Here is a 17,502-nt window from a genome sequence, read left to right as displayed (position 1 = left end):
AGACTGGAGACAAGGCCAGGGAAGCAGCTAATGCTCCACAGAGGCAGGCTACCAAGAGGACAGGACTAGCACCTGGAAGCAGCACTGTGCCTTTTTCATGGCTTGAGCACAATGCCAGGAAGGCAAAGCTGGCCCTGCACGTAGCCAGTGCTGGCGTGTCTGTCTCAGTGGCACAGCCTGTCATTTCCAAAACCTTGTGAGTTATTCTCAGCTTCCAGTATCACACTGAGTACCTAAAATAGTTTCTCTCCCCTTCCTTATTCAGCACAAAAGCCATTTATTCTGGTACAGGTGAGATCAAATATAGTCAACACACACAGTAAGAGCAGTGGGTTGATATCTATCAAAGCTACCACAACAAACAGCTCACAAAGGTGATGGGCTGTGCAGGCTTAAGGCAGACAGCTTCCCAAATCATGGGAAAGGCAGGAACACAGAGATCCAGGGTTTATACCTACACTTGCATCCTGCTTCCCAGTACCTCCCACATTTCAGTTGGGTTCAGTCACTTATTTAAAGGAAGATCTAACTAAACTGGAGAGATGCTTACACATTATTTAGACTCTCAGAAGAAGAAAATTAAGAGATAAAATGGTGTTTAAGCTAGCTACATTGCAGTAATTCTATACTTTTAAAATACAAATAAACTGAGCATCATAATCTTTGTGTGTATTTGAACAACAAAGAGCAAGGAGACGTATTCAAGAATTACAGGTGCATTGCCCACGTCTGATTATTACCAGTGTATTTCTTTAAAAAAAACGAGACAGAGAACAGAGAAATTAGACTTCAATTAAGGTAATGAAGTCATGTGCTATTAATAAATTTAATTTGAGGAACGTGAATGGTTAATAAGAAATTTAATAATATAACAGCATATTAAACATCTTTGTGGCTGATGCCAACTCATTTGTCAGGGGTTAAGGGATAATTATTTTTAATTATCTGTGGACAGACTAGGAGGTTTTGGCATATAAAGCGTGCAACCTGTTAAGACATTCTATTTTTTATAATCTTTAAAAATATAGAAGAAAGTAGCTGTTAAAGTATCACGCATCCTGCTTCTGATCACATACGTGTCTCAAACTGACAGAATGACCATCTGACAGTCATTTTGCACACAGAAATTAAAAGCTACGAGCAGAGAACATGGACATAGAAAACATCTTTGTATTGAGTGGAGTGTGAAAGAAGTCTCTTAAGACACAGATACAGGTTTGCCTGCCAAAAAAAAAAATGGTTTAGAGCAGGCACAGTCTTATCACTAGCATTCATCAAACCTTATTGTTAAAACTAAGCTCCGCCCCAAGAAGCAGCCTTTTAAAATATTCTTTCCAACAATCACATCCTCTCATTTGAAATTAAAAGTTTATTTTCTCCTTCAGACACCTGCTGTCCTCTTCAAGGGCTGTAATGTGACACTCGACGTGCAGTCGAATTATTCTAATATAACATACACCAGATGTCATGACCACACTTCACTTTAACTTGAGAAAATCAAAAAGAACAAAGTGTGAACTCAATTCAAGGTGTAAAGAAAAATCTCAAATTCCACGGGAACATATGAGACCTAAAAAGTGTCATTAAGTAGCATCATTTCTATTGTTTTTGAGTGCGACCCTGCTAAACAGCGACTCAGGCTCAGTTGGCTCTTGCATTTGAAATTACCGTATATCATTTGCTCAAACAATTTCTATGATCATTTTTGTGAGCGTATTTCCAAGAGACTCAATTGTACAGTAGCAAAGAAAGAGTCACTGACTGTCAAACTGCATCTTAAAGTTATTCATCTTGTGCCATTTGAGCATTTGCCCTACAGCTTTTGACAAACATTCGTGTTGTTTTCTCACTTCATCAGTCTCCTCAAGTGAAATGGCAGGTGAAGTGCAAGTTAATTTAGAGCACAGTCCAACTGTTGTTTCAGACAAGAGAGGGAGCTGTGAGTCGAGGAGGAAGTTCTATGTAGAGCACAGTGGGAACACTGCTAATAACTCAAAAGGTTAGAGGATGGCAGCTAATAATGTGAAAGGTCAGTGAAGAGTGGTTTGATTCTTTTATGGCATATTTTTGTTTATATTTTACTTTAAAAAAAAAAGTTATTTCTAGCAGAATAAGCCCCAGGTAGTTAACACATACATTAATTAAATACTGTTGTACTGGCAAAACCTGCAGCTATGAGTGAAAAATTAAAGTTGAGTACACCTCGCAGACAGGATCAAACAAATCCTGCTGTTCCACCCCAAGCAGCACAAGTGAGATGTGTGTTCAAGAAGTCTTAAAGAGCGAGCAAAAATGCCCTTGTGGTTACAGTACAGCAATTCAGGAAGCCTGGTTTGAATTCCCAGCTCTCCAACAACTGCAAGCACTATCTCTTCCAAGCCATTTCATATTGGGCACCTCAGGCATCTTCATTTGGGCAGGGATGGGGAGAGAAAGGGAGGAAGTAGAAAAGAAAGTGAGCAAACAGTACTTTCCCAGCTGACTGATCTGTTAACAAGAAATACGTGTTTTATTCCAGTAATACACCGCCACAGATCAGCAGCAAATCAAGAACACAGGGCTGTAATTCTGCATTTGTCCCTATGCATCACTGCTCCCTAAGCCCAGAAGGAATGCATTTTCAGTAGTTTGTCCTGATAAAGTAGATAGAAGCATACTTGTGCTGCAGTTGGCCAAAAAAGCAGGGCCTTCTAAAAGCACAGGCCACGAGTGACAGAACAAGCAAACCAGAACAGCAGATACTGCACAGCAAATTTGATCTACAGTTTATTGTAAATTTGAGCAAAGCAACAAACCCTCCTGAAAATTTCCTTGGGAGCGAGTTACTGCTCTCTCTGAATACGTGACTCCCACAGAAAATAAAAGTTTACTGGTCTTATAACCAAACCCTCGAAGAAACATCCTGGGATTCAATTCACTCAGGCCAGTTCCTCCCTTATCCTGAAACCAGGCAACATCTTAATAAGAAACTCATGCCTCCATCCCAGCCAGTTCCCGCGTCGCAGGTGGGCAGCCACAACTCACCTACGGTCCTCAGATTTGGGGATGGGATTGGTGCACCGTTGGCTGTTATACTTGGCCACATATTCACATTGCTTGAAGGGGGCAGTCTTGTCCTCCAGAACGTGTCTGATACAGAAGGCGTAGCCGTTAAGTCGCCTCTGCTTGCACAGTTTGGGGCTATACGAGCACAGGGGCTTATTGTCAACCTCAGAGAAGTGTATGTGTTTGCCTTCATACATCACGTGACTCTATTCCTTGTGAACATCAGCTGAAAGAGCCAAAATAATAAGATACATCACATAAGGAAAAAAAAAATGCATTCAGTTCTAGATTGTGTATTTCAGTTTGACGCTAAAGAGAGACCCAAAACAATACCTGATTTTAAATCTTCTGTACCATATCAGTGTTAAGAGAGAGCCCCAAGGACACCACTATCCTGGAATGATGATGAATCAAGACGATGTGGATTGTCTAAGGAAAACATCAAAAAGGTCAAAGTCAGTCAGAATAAAATAGATAGGATCATACTGCTTAGAAAGCAGCCAGATGTGGCCACTTAACCAGTGGTTCAGCTGGCATCCAATAAGCCAAACCCACTAGCATGACAGCTTTCAACTAGCAGTCACAGAGCTTTGGAAACCATAAAAGGAAAAAATGTTCACTGTCATAATATTTAAACCTGCTAAACAAAACTCCACTCATATACCACAAAATGATCAGGAGCTACAAGTTGGAAAAGGATAAACAACAAATCAGATCTCCTGCCTTCAGGAATCAAGATGAAAGCTGATGTAACATGAACTCATGTGACTGCAGAAAGGTTCCCCTTCAAGAATCTTTGCTTACAAAAATGCTGGAGACCATCCTCGCTCTATCAAATATTAATTTTCACAGGCAGCATAGGAAAGCCTTTTATCTTTCTAAGATGTCTAACACACCTGGTAAGCAGACTGATGGTCTTGTAGCTGCCCACACCTTCTATAAGTAAAAGTTTCAGGAGAGTGCTGGCATTAACAATGCTAGAGACAGTATTCCTACTGACCCCAAGAGGGCTGAAATGCCATTTCAGCAAGAGCCCGTCTTCTTCCCCACTCCCACAGACAGAATCCAACAGTGCCACAAAATAACAAAGCCATGAAATCTTCCAGTACTTTTTCATTTCCCACCATGATGCAGTCTCCAGCAATCATCTTTCTTAAAACACACATGCACAAAACCAAGGCCTCATCAAGAAAAAACTAACAGTGTACACAACCTGCATCTCCCTGCTACACCAAAAGCAGCTGGTGTTTGGGAAGGCCATCCTGAACCACAGAATGCATATGTAGTGTATTCAGTATTCAGCTTCAGGTGCGTTATACACCAAGCAAAGGTACGCACATAGAGGTGATGTTCAGGAAATACACAGTAAATGAGAGATGTGTGACACCTGCACAGATTACAGACTCAACCAACTTACTTTGAAAGTGCCACACAGCAAGGAAAAGATGGCAAACTGGGAGGGGAGGCTCCTTTGCAAGGACATACTTCTTCCCTAGGGAAGCAATCTCTCCCCGCTACCAAAAAGCACCTCGAGATGACAAGTACCATGGCAGCCAGGGTACTTAAAGTCACTGGGGCAAAACTAAACACCCTACCATACTTCCAGCAGCAAACTGCACAGAGCAGACATTCCCATTACCTGTAGGAGCAGAACAGAAGGTAGCACTGAAAATTAAAAAAATACAATTACTTAAATAGCTTTACAAGTGCAGCGCAGCACACAGAATGGAGACCTGCTACAAAACACGGTGCAAATATCAGGGACTCAGTCAATCATTTGTCAGTAAGGACTGTCCTTGTGTTTCCTCTCCACATAAAGTCCCCTTTCCAGGCACACAGACCAGCAGCACCCTGGAGGCAGACCTGGCACTTTGCTTACATACAGTGAGAGCACGATCACAGACATCAAATCCACTCCCCACCGCCTTCCCCTCAGTGCAGGGCAGCACAGGAAGGTGCCACGCTCCGTATATCCAAAACTGATCGCTGAAGTGTGACCCTTTGCAACACATTCATCAACAAAGCAACAATGTGAAAGGAAAGGAAATCCCATGGTGCAGTGCCTAAGTAGTAGCAAGGTGAAATGGGTGCAGGTCCCATGTGCTTGACAGACAGCCTACTCCATTACGGGGGTAGCAAAAGGAATTAAATGAGTCTAAACGAATTGCATCTCTTACACAGAACAAAACTGACAAAGTCTTTTGCCCCATAGTCCGCTGCTCTCCACAGTGACCCAAAGCTTGCCCTGGTGATCAACTAGGCAGGATGGACCCAAAAATTGCCCTGGTGATAGACTGGGCGGGATGAAGGACTGGACAGAGCATGTCCATCTTGCAAGGCTGGGGTGACCCACATGCTGCTATTTCTTACCGTCATGTTTACCACCACCTCTTAAGCTGCTGCTATCATCCTCTACAGAGTTTTGCACTGACCGGTGACCTCCTTCTCCTTTGCACAACACAGCCACATTTCTTGTCTGAAGGTTATCAAGCAGCAGAGCAAAGAAAGCTTTTCAGAGCAGTTCCAAAGTAAACAACACAAAACACGTATCTGGGTTCCCCGGTTAAGTTTCGGGGAGGAAAAGTCTCCACAGTTCCCAGCCACATAATCCTGGAATTATTCCTGTGCCCCCTGTCTTATTTTTGGATTAAACTCATAATTAAGTCTTTTTTTTGCACTTAAATTTGCAAAGTGATTCTACATATAAAACAAAACCTTCTTAATTTATCAATTCTGATTTCATCTGTTGTAAAGCTTTCTTTGAAGCAACATAGGAGATGTTAGCAGAGCTTTCTGCTGCGACACAGAAAGTAGCACAAGTGCAGCACAGGCACGTGTCGCTTAACTGAAGAGAACTGAAACTACACTCAGCTAAATGGTGGGTGGGGAGAAAATATTTTTGTCCCACAGGATTCAGCAGAGATGACGGAAACATGGACTTCCCGTGGAAAATCAAATGCTGGTGCAGCTGTACTTTGCCACACAGCTATCAGGGTGCAAAACCTTTTGGAAGATGATTTGGGGTCCGCAATTATATTCCACACTGAAGCTGCACAGAGGTTCAAAACAAGCTCAGTTTAAGCCAGCATGTCTTTAGACTGGCTCTAGCCACAGCCCACAAATGAGAAACCAGAGGCTACTACTGGTTGAACCCACATTTTCCTTGAACAACTGCTTCTAAGCACAACATTTTGAGAGTAAGAACAGGAGAACCCAGAAATCTGTCACTGCCAAATAACATAGGATATGACCAAGGTTTTAAACATCCTAATGGCAGGGGACAAGTGACTACAAAATGGTCAAGAGACAAATCACACAACATTAGAACTAGGGCTGACTGGAGAAGTAAGTACGAGGTTGACTCAAAACACAGGAAAGAAGTACTTCTGCTGCTGCTGCTCACAGGTAGTGAGCCACTGGAACTCGCTGTCACAGGGGCTGTGGGAGCAGGCAGTATTATTGTGTTCTGAAGGCAACAGAAAAGTTTATAGAGTGTGTGACCACTGGTCCTAAAAGGGGCAGTGATGTACCTGATATCACGCCCAACTTAATAAACACAGATGCTGGAGGAGCAAAAGAAGAAAACCTTAAAAGAAGTTGTGCTTTCATTATTCTGCCTCATCAGTTGTTCCCAGTGTTCAAGACAGAACAGCGGGTTGAATCAATCCCTGAGCTTAACCAGGAGGGTATTCCTGATGTTCTTACAAGCTTGCCACTAACATCTGTCATTTGGTAACATATTCGTATTTTACACCTCAGCAGAAGTCTGGAAGAAAATCTCCTCCTTCTGGCAAAGGCCCTATCTGGGCACGCAAAGGGCAACGAACTGTGCGTCCCAGCAAGGCCTTCACACGAGGACAGGCAGGGTGCACAGCAAAGCCACACTGTGACATAACCACTGCACAGAGCTACTCATCCTGCTAGCTGCAGCCACCAGCAGTGCATACAGCAACAGGGGGTGGTTTGCAAAGTGGCTATGAAAAGACAAATGAGACTTAAATATACACATGCACATACCTGCGCAGCTGCCAGTGCCTGCTGCCAGGCATAGGAGGGAGCCAGCTCCCAGATACTTTCACTGCTTACAAGCAGGTGTAACGGGCTCCCTCACAGTGTGCATCGGCTCCAAGAGAACATTACCTCTTCCAATGCAGTTAAACATTCCTTCAGAGAGGTCAGAAAACACTGTCACAGCCAGTCTTGGGGAAATTTCTGTGAGATCGTACTGAATACCAGCATCATGTCATACAGAAATTAGTACCTGGCATCACCTGCGTTCTACAAAGAAGTTAAAGGCCTGGCCACTGTTACTGAAACCAAAGTATGACACCCCAAATCAGCACTGAGAAAACACCACACAGAAAACATCAGAATGTTTTAAACCACATGGGTTAGATCCACTGTCAAACATATGCTCACAATTTGACATTCAACCAAGTGAGACCAAATTTAGGTAATGGAATCCCCAAATGCATTGTAAATTGCAATGAAATTATTACATATCAACAGTTAAAGGATGTACAATTAAGAGGACTGAGCTCAGAGGTTCACATATCACATCCAAATGCGATCAATTTAATTGTGACTTTTAAGTGTGTTCTTTGAATTCTTAATACCAGCACAGACTTAATGCTGTATTGTTGTGGTGTGTTCGTGTCACCTCACAAAGTGCAATTGCCTACACGTGCCTAAAACCATCACCTTGGGGCCCGAAAGCAGAACTCTGATCTCCACCAACTTCAGCTTTACCACAAACAGCATAAAGAGCAGTTTTGCTGACTCCCTGACTTGACCAAGAGAGAAAAATTCCCTGTGCTCCCACCGCCTGAGCCTTTTTGCTGAGGCTGACAATAAACACGTGGATCTGAACGTGCTTTTGGCAACTTGGAATTTAATCCACTCAGAGTGGAACAGAAGCCATAAGAGTCATTACAAAATGACACACATTTAAAACTACCTTACCATAAAACTGTCCAGTCAGTACCAGTAAAAACTGTATTATTAGAAAGAAGGCTGCCCCCCTCCTTGGAAGCATTCGAGGCCAGGCTGGATGGGGCTATGAACAACCTGGTTGAGTGGGAGGTGTCCTTGCCTATAGCAGGGATTGGAACCAGGTGATCTTAAGAGCCCCTTCCAACCCAAACCATTCTATGACTCTGTAACTCGGTTTCTTCCCATTTCATATCAAGAGATGACGACCTTTCTGGGAAGTACTCTGTTTTATCAAAAGGAGCTGTGCCACATCTAATTGTGGTTATCATCAGCACCACTGAGTGTAATTTCTGTTGCTGTTCTACAATTTAACCCCAATTTCGGCTTACTTCTCAATCTAATGATGATCAGGAACCATACCGAGCCTGCTTTAATTCCATAAAGAGCCTATCAGTAAAAGCACCCAAATCGAGATAGAACACCGGGAGGCAACAAAAGTCAGCTACAGGAGTTCTCATCAGGAACAACTCTATTAACTGGAGCACAGCCTTAGCTCAAGAGGACCTCTGAGGAACCCATACAAGTGATGAAGGGTCTGCACACACATGCAAGAACTGGGACAAAACTACCCCCAAGATGCAGGCACTGAGCACAGGAGATCTTACTGGATGCTTTTAGTTCCCACCTGGAACAGTATTTTGAACTAGTTTTCACATGTGGAAATCTACCTAGGAAAACAGAAGCAGCAACATTGTCCTCATTCTGCCTTCTTAGAAGGCTCGTTACTTCAACTCTGCAAAAAAAGCAATATATATTGCATAAAGGTGCCCAAGATATTAACTAAAAAGCAGCTGCATGTTTTAAGCAACACCGATATCATAAATTACTCTTCGTGATACAAATGACTAAATACATAACTAAATTTAAGCATTATTCCTAATAATAACTAAGTGATCTACAGACTGGTGACAAGTTCCAGCCAACAACAGAAACCATAACTAAGAAGAAGTGAAAAAATTACTTTCTGTTCAAAACTGTACGAGTTGCTGATTCTGTTTTCCTACACAAAGTAAACTTCAGCAAGAACGGTAAAAACTCCAACTGGTTTCAAGGAGGAAAGACCATCAGTAGTAACATTTGTTACTGAAATTTGTAGCCAAGAGCACATTCCTATAGATTTCATTGTAACACTTCCTAAATAGGGCCATTCCTCCTCTGAGGCTCCAGACTGGCTCCCTATCTCAGAAGGCTTTGGAACAAGGATTGCTCTATCTGACCTAGTCCAAGGCCCCTGTCCTGCAATCACATCCACACAACGCGATCCTCATGCTTGCACAGAAGCACACTTATTTCAACATGGCTATAAACAAGCCCAAGGACTGCCAGAGTGACGGGCTGCAGAAAGAAGGTCTTCAGACACAGCAATAAATGGGACATTTAAGGAATTGCAACATCGCAAAAACGCAAACTAAAATGTTATCTCAAAATATCTAAACCATGATCCAGAGAGAGAGCAGACTAAAATATACTACAACGTACCTTACATCTGTACTTGAGTTTACTAAAAGAAAGGAAGAAAGAAAGAAAGAAAGAAAAAAAAAAAAAGAAAGGAAGAACTAAGCCCAAGTCTTTCATTTACCCAAATAGAAGCTAACTTGCACTTGCATACGAGGTTAAATAAAGAGGTTAAATAAAATACTTCTGCCTTTCTTTTAGTCCCAGTGGAGCACAGACAAACTTATTTTCACTCAGTACAGGAGTATCATTCTTGCTTCAGTAGGAATACTCAGTAAGTAAAACAAAGCAGCAGAGCTCCTCACAGAGATGCCTTACTGCAGTTATAAGTGATCAAAGTTTCTATGTGGCATTACAATAAATTTCTGCCTCCTGCCATACTGCAAAAGCCTGCTAGTACATGCAACTCCATGGGGCCAGGCCATACATACAGCTCATTCATTCATCGTGAAAGTACTCAAACATCAAAATTACACCTACTAAGTAAATCTGAGGTTGCTTTCTGTAGGCAATTTAGCTTTACAATTAATAAAATCTGTCTTATGCATTTATATAGTACAAACAAATCACATACAAGGCTGAAGACGGTTGCAACAGTATCACTAGGCTGCAAGTGGCAGCTTCACAGCCAACACTGGGTTTGGGATTTACCCATCTGCAGCAGTACTGGGTTGGTATGACCTGAGAGTGGCACTGCTGGTACAAACGGTGCCCAGAGAACAGGGCATTCAGCAGGAAGGGAACGACATGCTGTCCTAAATTTGCCAATTTTAAGTACACCAATCCTGAAAAATTGAGAGCAGCCTTAAAATAAACTCTCATATGTTGTTAAGTAACAAAGTTAGAACTAACTATAGATCTACATATTTTAATCAGATGGTGTAGTATGAAGCTGTAAGTTGTTACTGTCGTTCTCAAAATGTATTCAAGGTTACTTGTACAGAGCAGTGAGCCTTCTGAGCTTTAGGCATCTTAAGGAACATTTTAACAAAAGTAGGCATCACCAGCATGAGAAACTGGAGCTGGTTCACCTGTGCCTGGTGAAGCATATTGGTTGGCTTTCCAGCGGGCTCACTTCACAACTACAGATGTTCCTTTCCCTGGAAAAAAGCATCTTTTCATTTCTCACTCCCGGCAGCAGCACCTCAGAGGCAACCGATGCCCCACACTTGTCCAGACTATGGCCCATGCTGTGTCCATCTCCGCAGATGAGGATATGGGACGGGGCCGAAGACCGTGATGGACGTGCCCCGGTTGGAATGAGGCCTCGAGGGGAGTCCCTTTCCCTGGCTGCAGGATCAGGGCCACTGTCCCAGCTCAGCGATGGCAGCAGGCCCCAGGCAGGGGCTGGGGGCTCCAGGGCAGGGCAGGCACTGCGGACAGCCCAGGTGCATGGCACGGCACGAGGGTGAGGCCTTTGCCCCCCGCCCTGACCCCTGGTTTTGGGGTACGCCCCCCACGCGGGGCCAGCTTATGGGGAGCCCTAACGGCCTTCCCGACACCCTCCTAAAGAAACCCCCCGTTCCCACCCAAAAAGTTGGGAGATGAAATAACCCAAACGAGCAGACAAGGACCGGGAGGAGTGGGGGTGCAGCCGCGGAAAGGGTCGGGGGGGGTTGGGGGAAGAAGGGGAGACCGCGACCGCGTGCCGGGCACTCTCGCCCCATCCCCAGAGCCGCCGACACGGGGCGGACGGTGGTGAAGAGTGGGGTGAGCACCCTAAAAACGCCGCGAAACTTTCCAGGCCGCGGTCCCGTGCGCCCCGCGGGACCGGCACCGCCTCCACCGCGGCGGCCCCGGACCGGGCCGGGGGAAGGGGCGCCCCCACTCCCGGCACCGCCGCCACTCATTAAAAGTCATTTCGGGAAATTAATGCCGTCCCGGGCACCCCCGGTCCGCTCTCTCCTCCGCCCCCCCCCCCTCCCCTCTCGCCCCGCCGCGGTGTGTGTGGGGGGGGGTGTGGGGGGTGGAAGCGGCCCCGCCGCCTTCCCCCTGCCCGCAAGGCTCCTGCTCCGGCGGGGCTCGGCCCGCTGTGGGCCCGGGGCCCGGCGCGGGGGGCCCGGCGGGGCGGGGAGCGGAGCGGGCAGGCCGCGCCGCGCTGAGGCCTAGCGCCCCCCCGCCCCCGTTCTCCCCCACCGCCCTTCACCTCCCGGGCAAAGGCTCCGCAGCGCCGCGCCCCGACCCTCCCGCTGAGCCCCGGCGACCGTCTCACCCCCCTCCGGGGCTCCACTCGGCGCCCGAAAGCCGCGAAACGCCGCCGGCTCCCCTCACCCCCCGCTGCGGCCTACACCGCCCCGGCCGATCCTCGGCCTCGCGTAGCCCGCCTCTCCGCCCGCCCTGCACCCTTCGCACCGCCTGCCGCGCTACGCGAGCCCGGGGATGCAGGCCGGGCCTGGCTTACCTTTCCAGCTGCTTTTTTTTTCTCCTCTCTCTCCTCTCCCCCCTTTCCCTCTGTTGGGCTGACAGATCAGAGTTTCCTCCCCAGCAGAGGGACTGGGAATGGGCTCGGGCTCTGTGCTGAGGAGCTGCTGCCCCCCTGGCTCTGAGAAGATCCTGCTTTTTGTGGGTAGGAAGCTTTGGGGGCTCTTTATTATTTTAAAACTACAAAGTGCTCAGAGGGTAGGTGATTATTAAGGGGAATCCCTGAATATATTCTCCAGCAAAGAAGGCAGGGCTGCTGGGGCTGCTCGAGAAGAGAGCCAGCAGCCTCCTACAGCACCACTACAGGCACCGAGAGGACATAACATCACAGAGCGGCTCCTCTGCCCTCCAAAACAACAACTTTCCTACCATCTTGGAGGTAGTAGAGGGATAGAGGGAGGGGGAAAAAAGTACAGAAGGTTTTTATAAAGTGTCGATTTGGGGGAGGGAGCCGAATGGGCAAAAGGAATTTTTTTTAATTCATGTATATGACTTATTATTTTGAATAAACATAAAATGCAAAGGTATGCGGCTGAAGAAATGATTTTATTTATATCCAGTTAAGATCAGATTTTGGGGAGTGGGGGAAAAGAGGAGGTATGGATTTTTATTTTTTTTTATTTTTTTTTTATTTTAAAAATAAGAATTTTCATTTTTTTTCCCCCATAATTTAGAAACGTGGCAACTTTTAGTTGCTTTATAATAGTTCTAAAAATTAATGTGTAATTGGGAAAGTCGGCGTAACTTTTTGTGGTGCTGCTACTGCCAGTGGAACAGCTGCGATTGATGCAGGATAGTTTGGCAGCATTGTATCATTACATCCTCTCTCTCAAGGCAGTGTAAGTAAAACTGAATGAACAGGTAAGAATATAAAAGCTTTTTTTTTTTTTTTAATTTTATTTTAATGTATATATATAAATATTGATATATCTGTGTAGCAGGAAGGCTTATAGAAAAGCCACGAGAGATTTAATGTGAGTGGATCCTGTGATAGATACCTGAAAAAATTCTGCTAATCTGTCCTAAATTCATGTGAAAAATAAAGCCCAGAGAGGAAATTTGGAGGTAACAATTAAGTTAATGTTTTCAAAGCATATTGCAACTTCAATCTGTTTGGGTTCTTCTTAAGTTGCTGTTTTGATGTGGGGGCTTTGTCTCTGATATTTATGGATGTGATTACTGCTGACTTCTTGCTTGCAAAGTTGGGAAATGCTGTTAACTTACGCTCCAGTGCCCTGTAAGACGGGATGGTCATTGCATTTTTCCTTCTTGCAGATGCTTTTGTTAAATTATTAAATGTAGATCAAATGCTGTCGAAACAACGTGAGGTTTTACTGTGTGTCCATAGGTGAGGACACTGATGATTGCATCAAGCAGACCTATGATAATGTTTGCGATAGGGTTATGTCAGCCCCGTACAGGGAACTGCCGAGATACCTATTTATTCCTCCTGGAGAAAGAGAAAATAATTGGGAAACTAATTGGTTATACATGTTAAAATGCATTTACATTTTTGTTCGTTGTAAAAAAAAATTATTCAGGTGGGCTAATTGAGCTGCAATCAGACTGCAGTCATATGAATGAGGGCATTGGGCTGTTCAGTGCTACTGCACCCTGCCTCTGCTCTGCCAAATCTGAAATATATCGAGTCTTACCTCTCCTACTGCAATCCTTCCTTGAAATAAATATTTCCCAAACACAGGCACACTCTTTGATTCCCTTCTGAAAATACACTTCGTCAGTTGCCTGGCGAGCAGTTTGTGTGTTCATGGTGGCTTTTTCACATAGATAAATTAGTTTGTATTAAAGTTTAATTAAAAGTCAGTTGGTCTTTGCGTCAAACTGCGCATTTTGTGTTTGGCTGGATTTGTTTTCAATGATGGTTAGTCTAATTGGCATCCTTTAATAATGCAGCGTTGCATTCCATGGAGTTACTGCAAAGGTGTTTTTTTTGTATCAGATTATTAATCCACTAAGTGCATTATTCAGCTCTGACATTAGGAAAATAATAATAATCATCAAATGCATTGCTCCTGTTTCCCATTTGGAAAAAGAAATGTATAAAAGTAATGGCATAATCAGGTTACTTTGTAATCTTACCAGTCATTATTGTGTCATTTGAAGCATGGAATATAATAATTATTTTGCAGGATATTTAAATAAAAATACTTTTATATTCTCTATCTAAAACTCACTGCAGGAATGACAGTGATTACAAATGTTGATCATCACTGGGATGATTACAAAACAAAACACTTTGAAATATCACCAATAAATGCTCTCCTGTGGCAACAGACTCAGATACGAAACAGCCGCAGAGCAAACTAACATTTCCTTTTAGTCTAGATAAGTAATGGAGCAAATTCTCAGACCGGTTTTTAGATGCTTGCAGGCCTGGTTAATAATTCAGGTGTGTTTGAGGAATTGCTCCATACTGGCTTGTGTGAAACTCCAGAGTTGCTGAGAGTTTTGCTGTCATGCAGTATTTAAGTTTCTACACTAGGTGACTGCTTGTATCAATGTGTTGTACAGAATTGCCACTTTTAACTGGAAGTCAATAGGTTAGTGTAATTCAAATGTAATTCAAGCTAGTTCTTCTCATCGCACCACTGAATAATGGTTATAGAGAGGGAGGCATAATACTAACAGCTGATCTGTGCTCCTGAGAATAGCCATACAGCAAGCTGAGGGGTGGCTTAGTGCTTTTGGAAATGGGATGCAGATGACATGACATGTTAGAGAAAAGGCTGTGAAAGAAAGCACTTGAGAACCCGAGCACAGAAACAATACTAAACTCTTTCTTTGGCTTATGTGCTTGGCTTCGCAGATGCTGACTTTAATCACATTACTTGCATGGCTAATGGTACCAAGGTGGTTTAGTGGGTGATGCTGATGGACTATATGATCCTAGAGGTCTTTTCCAGCCTTAACAATTCTATGATTTAACATGTACTGCAGCAGCACGATGTGTTTTGGTGACATCCTGAGATTAGTTTGAATTGCCTTAACTGCAATACCAGAAGCTAAAGAAATACATTTTGTATCTACTTTGCAGTGGGAAACGTGCACAGAGATATTTCTGAGTGGCTTTTTTTATTAGTATTTTTTTTCCTCTTTAATATATATATAAGCAATTCTTTGTAAGGAAATAAAGAGGAAAAATTAGTTACATCTTAGAAATGTGGACTGCCAGCTGTTGTGTAATCATTCAACAGAGAAATGAAATTCTTCATACTGTGGACATGGGAATTTACTTCACGTAACTTTGTATGCCTGAAAAGATTCAAAATATTTTTAGTTATTTACAATAAATTGCCAATATTGTTTTGCTCAAAACAAAGTGTTACACTGTAACACTTCTAAGGAGCAAATTCTGCTTGCTTTACTGGTGCAGAGTTGTTTATGTTATATATATAATATAGTTATGGACAAGACTGATAGCTTGGGAGTCACATCATTTTGTTAAGAGCAGATCTGTGCTCTGAAATGATTTTTGAGGAAAAATTCAGTGGCCACAAATCCTGCACAAGGTGTGTGAGCTCAGAGCAAGAAACCGCCGCAGGCAGAACGCAGATGGGAATCCTGTCCCTTCCATTTCCTTGTTACAGAAATAGGTCTGTGTGACCAACACTCTGGACCAACCACTCCAGCCAGAAAACACATTGTATGCTTGAGCGCAGAATGGTCAAAGAAAATTAATGTTCCCTAAATCACTACTTGCAGGTTAATGAGGCATACTTTGCTGATGCGTCTCACTGGCCTTAATAGTGAGACAGAGGGCAGCAACACAGTGAATAAGCTTTGTGAGTCTCATACAAGAGGTGAAATAGATGCTTTGGGTTGTATGCCAGTTATTGGAGGAGACTGCTTCAGAAAGCAAACGGTGACTCTCCCAAGGTCACATGGGCTCCAAGCACCTCTGGTTCATAACTGAAGACTGTGAATGACTGTGCATGATGAAGGGTCTTGACTTGTCAGCAAACAGCATTATGGCACTGCTATGGTATTATTCCCTGACATGCATGTGTTCTGAAGAAACACTTCCAATGTCTTTTAATGCTTGGGAAAGCAATCAGCAAGTTATTTAAGAAGGAAGAGAAATACCTGTGAATGAGAGGGACAACTCCATGCCTGTAGCTGCTTGTTAGAAACTTTTATACAGAGCCCGATTGATGTATGAAATCTTTAGGCATTTAAACACTGAAGGGAATGACAAAAAAAAAAAACACCAAAATTCTGATAAGATTTGTTCTTCTAAGTAAGGTCTTGAGCAGCATTTTGGTGCAGTGTTGGTTTATTTAGTTGTGGTAAGTTCTAGGATTAAGCTAACCATTGAAAACCAGCATATAATGGAACACAGCTCATTCTTATTTCTTTTAAACAATTCTTTGACACACGTGTTTTGTTTATTGCAGCAGTTGTCTATGGGATGTTTCCATTCCTGTTACCCTTACTAGGATGTATTAGCTAACCAGCAAAACATCACCAAAAATAAATGACTGTCTTTGTTTTTCTGAGTCTTAAGGTCCATAATAATATTTACTGGAGCAATGGGAATTTTGCTGTGGATTACAGTAGGAATAAGGCTGTGGAAGTATTAGTCAATTGGGAGCAGGCATATGGTAGCTTATTGCATGGTAATATAATTAACTGACAGTGAACTGACCTGAAAATAGTAATTAAGTCTTTACTAACCTGTTTTTCATTATCAATGTGTATTTTAAACTGCATTAAATAAACATTATCATCTCCTAAGTCTCAGCAAATACAAAATAGTAATACAATCAGTTGTGGGAAAGTTGTCCAGAGTACAAGACAGGCAACTGTGGAGACTTCTTTAAATAGAAGACAAATGATATAAACTGCCCCAGCAGAGTGCTGAAATACAGTCCTATTTTACTAGGGAGGACACTATTAATTGAAAGCATGCTATTGCACTTCTCCTTATCTACCTGCTTGTGCCTATTGATATTTCATTACCTGTAATCATGGCTGTTAAGAAGCTACACACTTTATTACCAGACTTACATTCAGTTACTCATCTGCATTCAGGTTACAGTGGGTAATTCCAACTTGAAACCAAATCAGTCTCCGAGTCCTGTACAAGAAGCTTCAAAGGTGTATGGGACATGCCATGATGGGTAGTGCAGGACTAAAAAGCACAGCACTGGGGCACTGATCCCACAGTAAAGAACTTACTATTTTAACAGGAGGTGGGAAAGGGGGACAGTTTGGCCCTCTTTAATCTGACCGCTGGTGCTAACTTCGCCCAAACTTGCTCCAAAATATACAGTGCTCAGCAAGGTTTCACCTTAAGCCAACACAACCTTCTGCTGAAGACAAGGCTACATAAAAACAAAGTTTAATGTAAGGCATATTTAAGAGCTCGTTTACATAGCACTGCATTAAGAGAAGAGCGCTTAGTGACTGAACCTATCTGTCTCTGTTCAACACATTCTTTCTCATGATATCTATACAGGCAGGAGAGTACAGGAAAAAGCAAGATGAAGGTTACTGTTCTGTAACAGGTCTTGCAACAAGTGAGAAAATGTGTCAGCTGCCCATTGGGTACAATCAGGGCTGCATTTA

The 17,502-nt window shown here is 43.4% G+C and overlaps 1 protein-coding gene across 5 annotated transcripts in view; it reads right to left on the bottom strand.

The window, feature by feature from the left end:
- Positions 1 to 12,310, bottom strand: part of INO80D (INO80 complex subunit D) — a 41,532-nt gene extending 29,222 nt beyond the window's left edge. For 2 of the 5 annotated variants that reach the window (XM_085552686.1, XM_015868306.3), the window contains exons 1-3: positions 11,894 to 12,310; positions 3,379 to 3,474; positions 3,025 to 3,271 (exon numbers count right to left, since the gene is read on the bottom strand). In XM_085552686.1, coding sequence (XP_085408812.1) covers positions 3,025 to 3,242 — 218 coding nt within the window. In that variant the 5' untranslated portion in view covers positions 3,243 to 3,271; positions 3,379 to 3,474; positions 11,894 to 12,310. Of the gene's footprint in view, positions 1 to 3,024; positions 3,272 to 3,378; positions 3,475 to 10,523; positions 10,665 to 11,704; positions 11,823 to 11,893 lie in introns of those variants that run through there. The other 3 variants (XM_085552687.1, XM_085552688.1, XM_085552689.1) reach the window with 3 other exon arrangements.
- Between the last annotated feature and the right edge of the window lie 5,192 nt (positions 12,311 to 17,502).

Source organism: Coturnix japonica, chromosome 7 (assembly GCF_054131305.1).
Source record: "Coturnix japonica strain WE chromosome 7, WE-NBRP24, whole genome shotgun sequence".
In the NCBI taxonomy this organism is placed as follows: Eukaryota; Metazoa; Chordata; class Aves; order Galliformes; family Phasianidae; genus Coturnix; species Coturnix japonica.
Note: the sequence above shows the minus strand (reverse complement) of the source record. Positions and strands in the feature narration are given on the sequence as shown.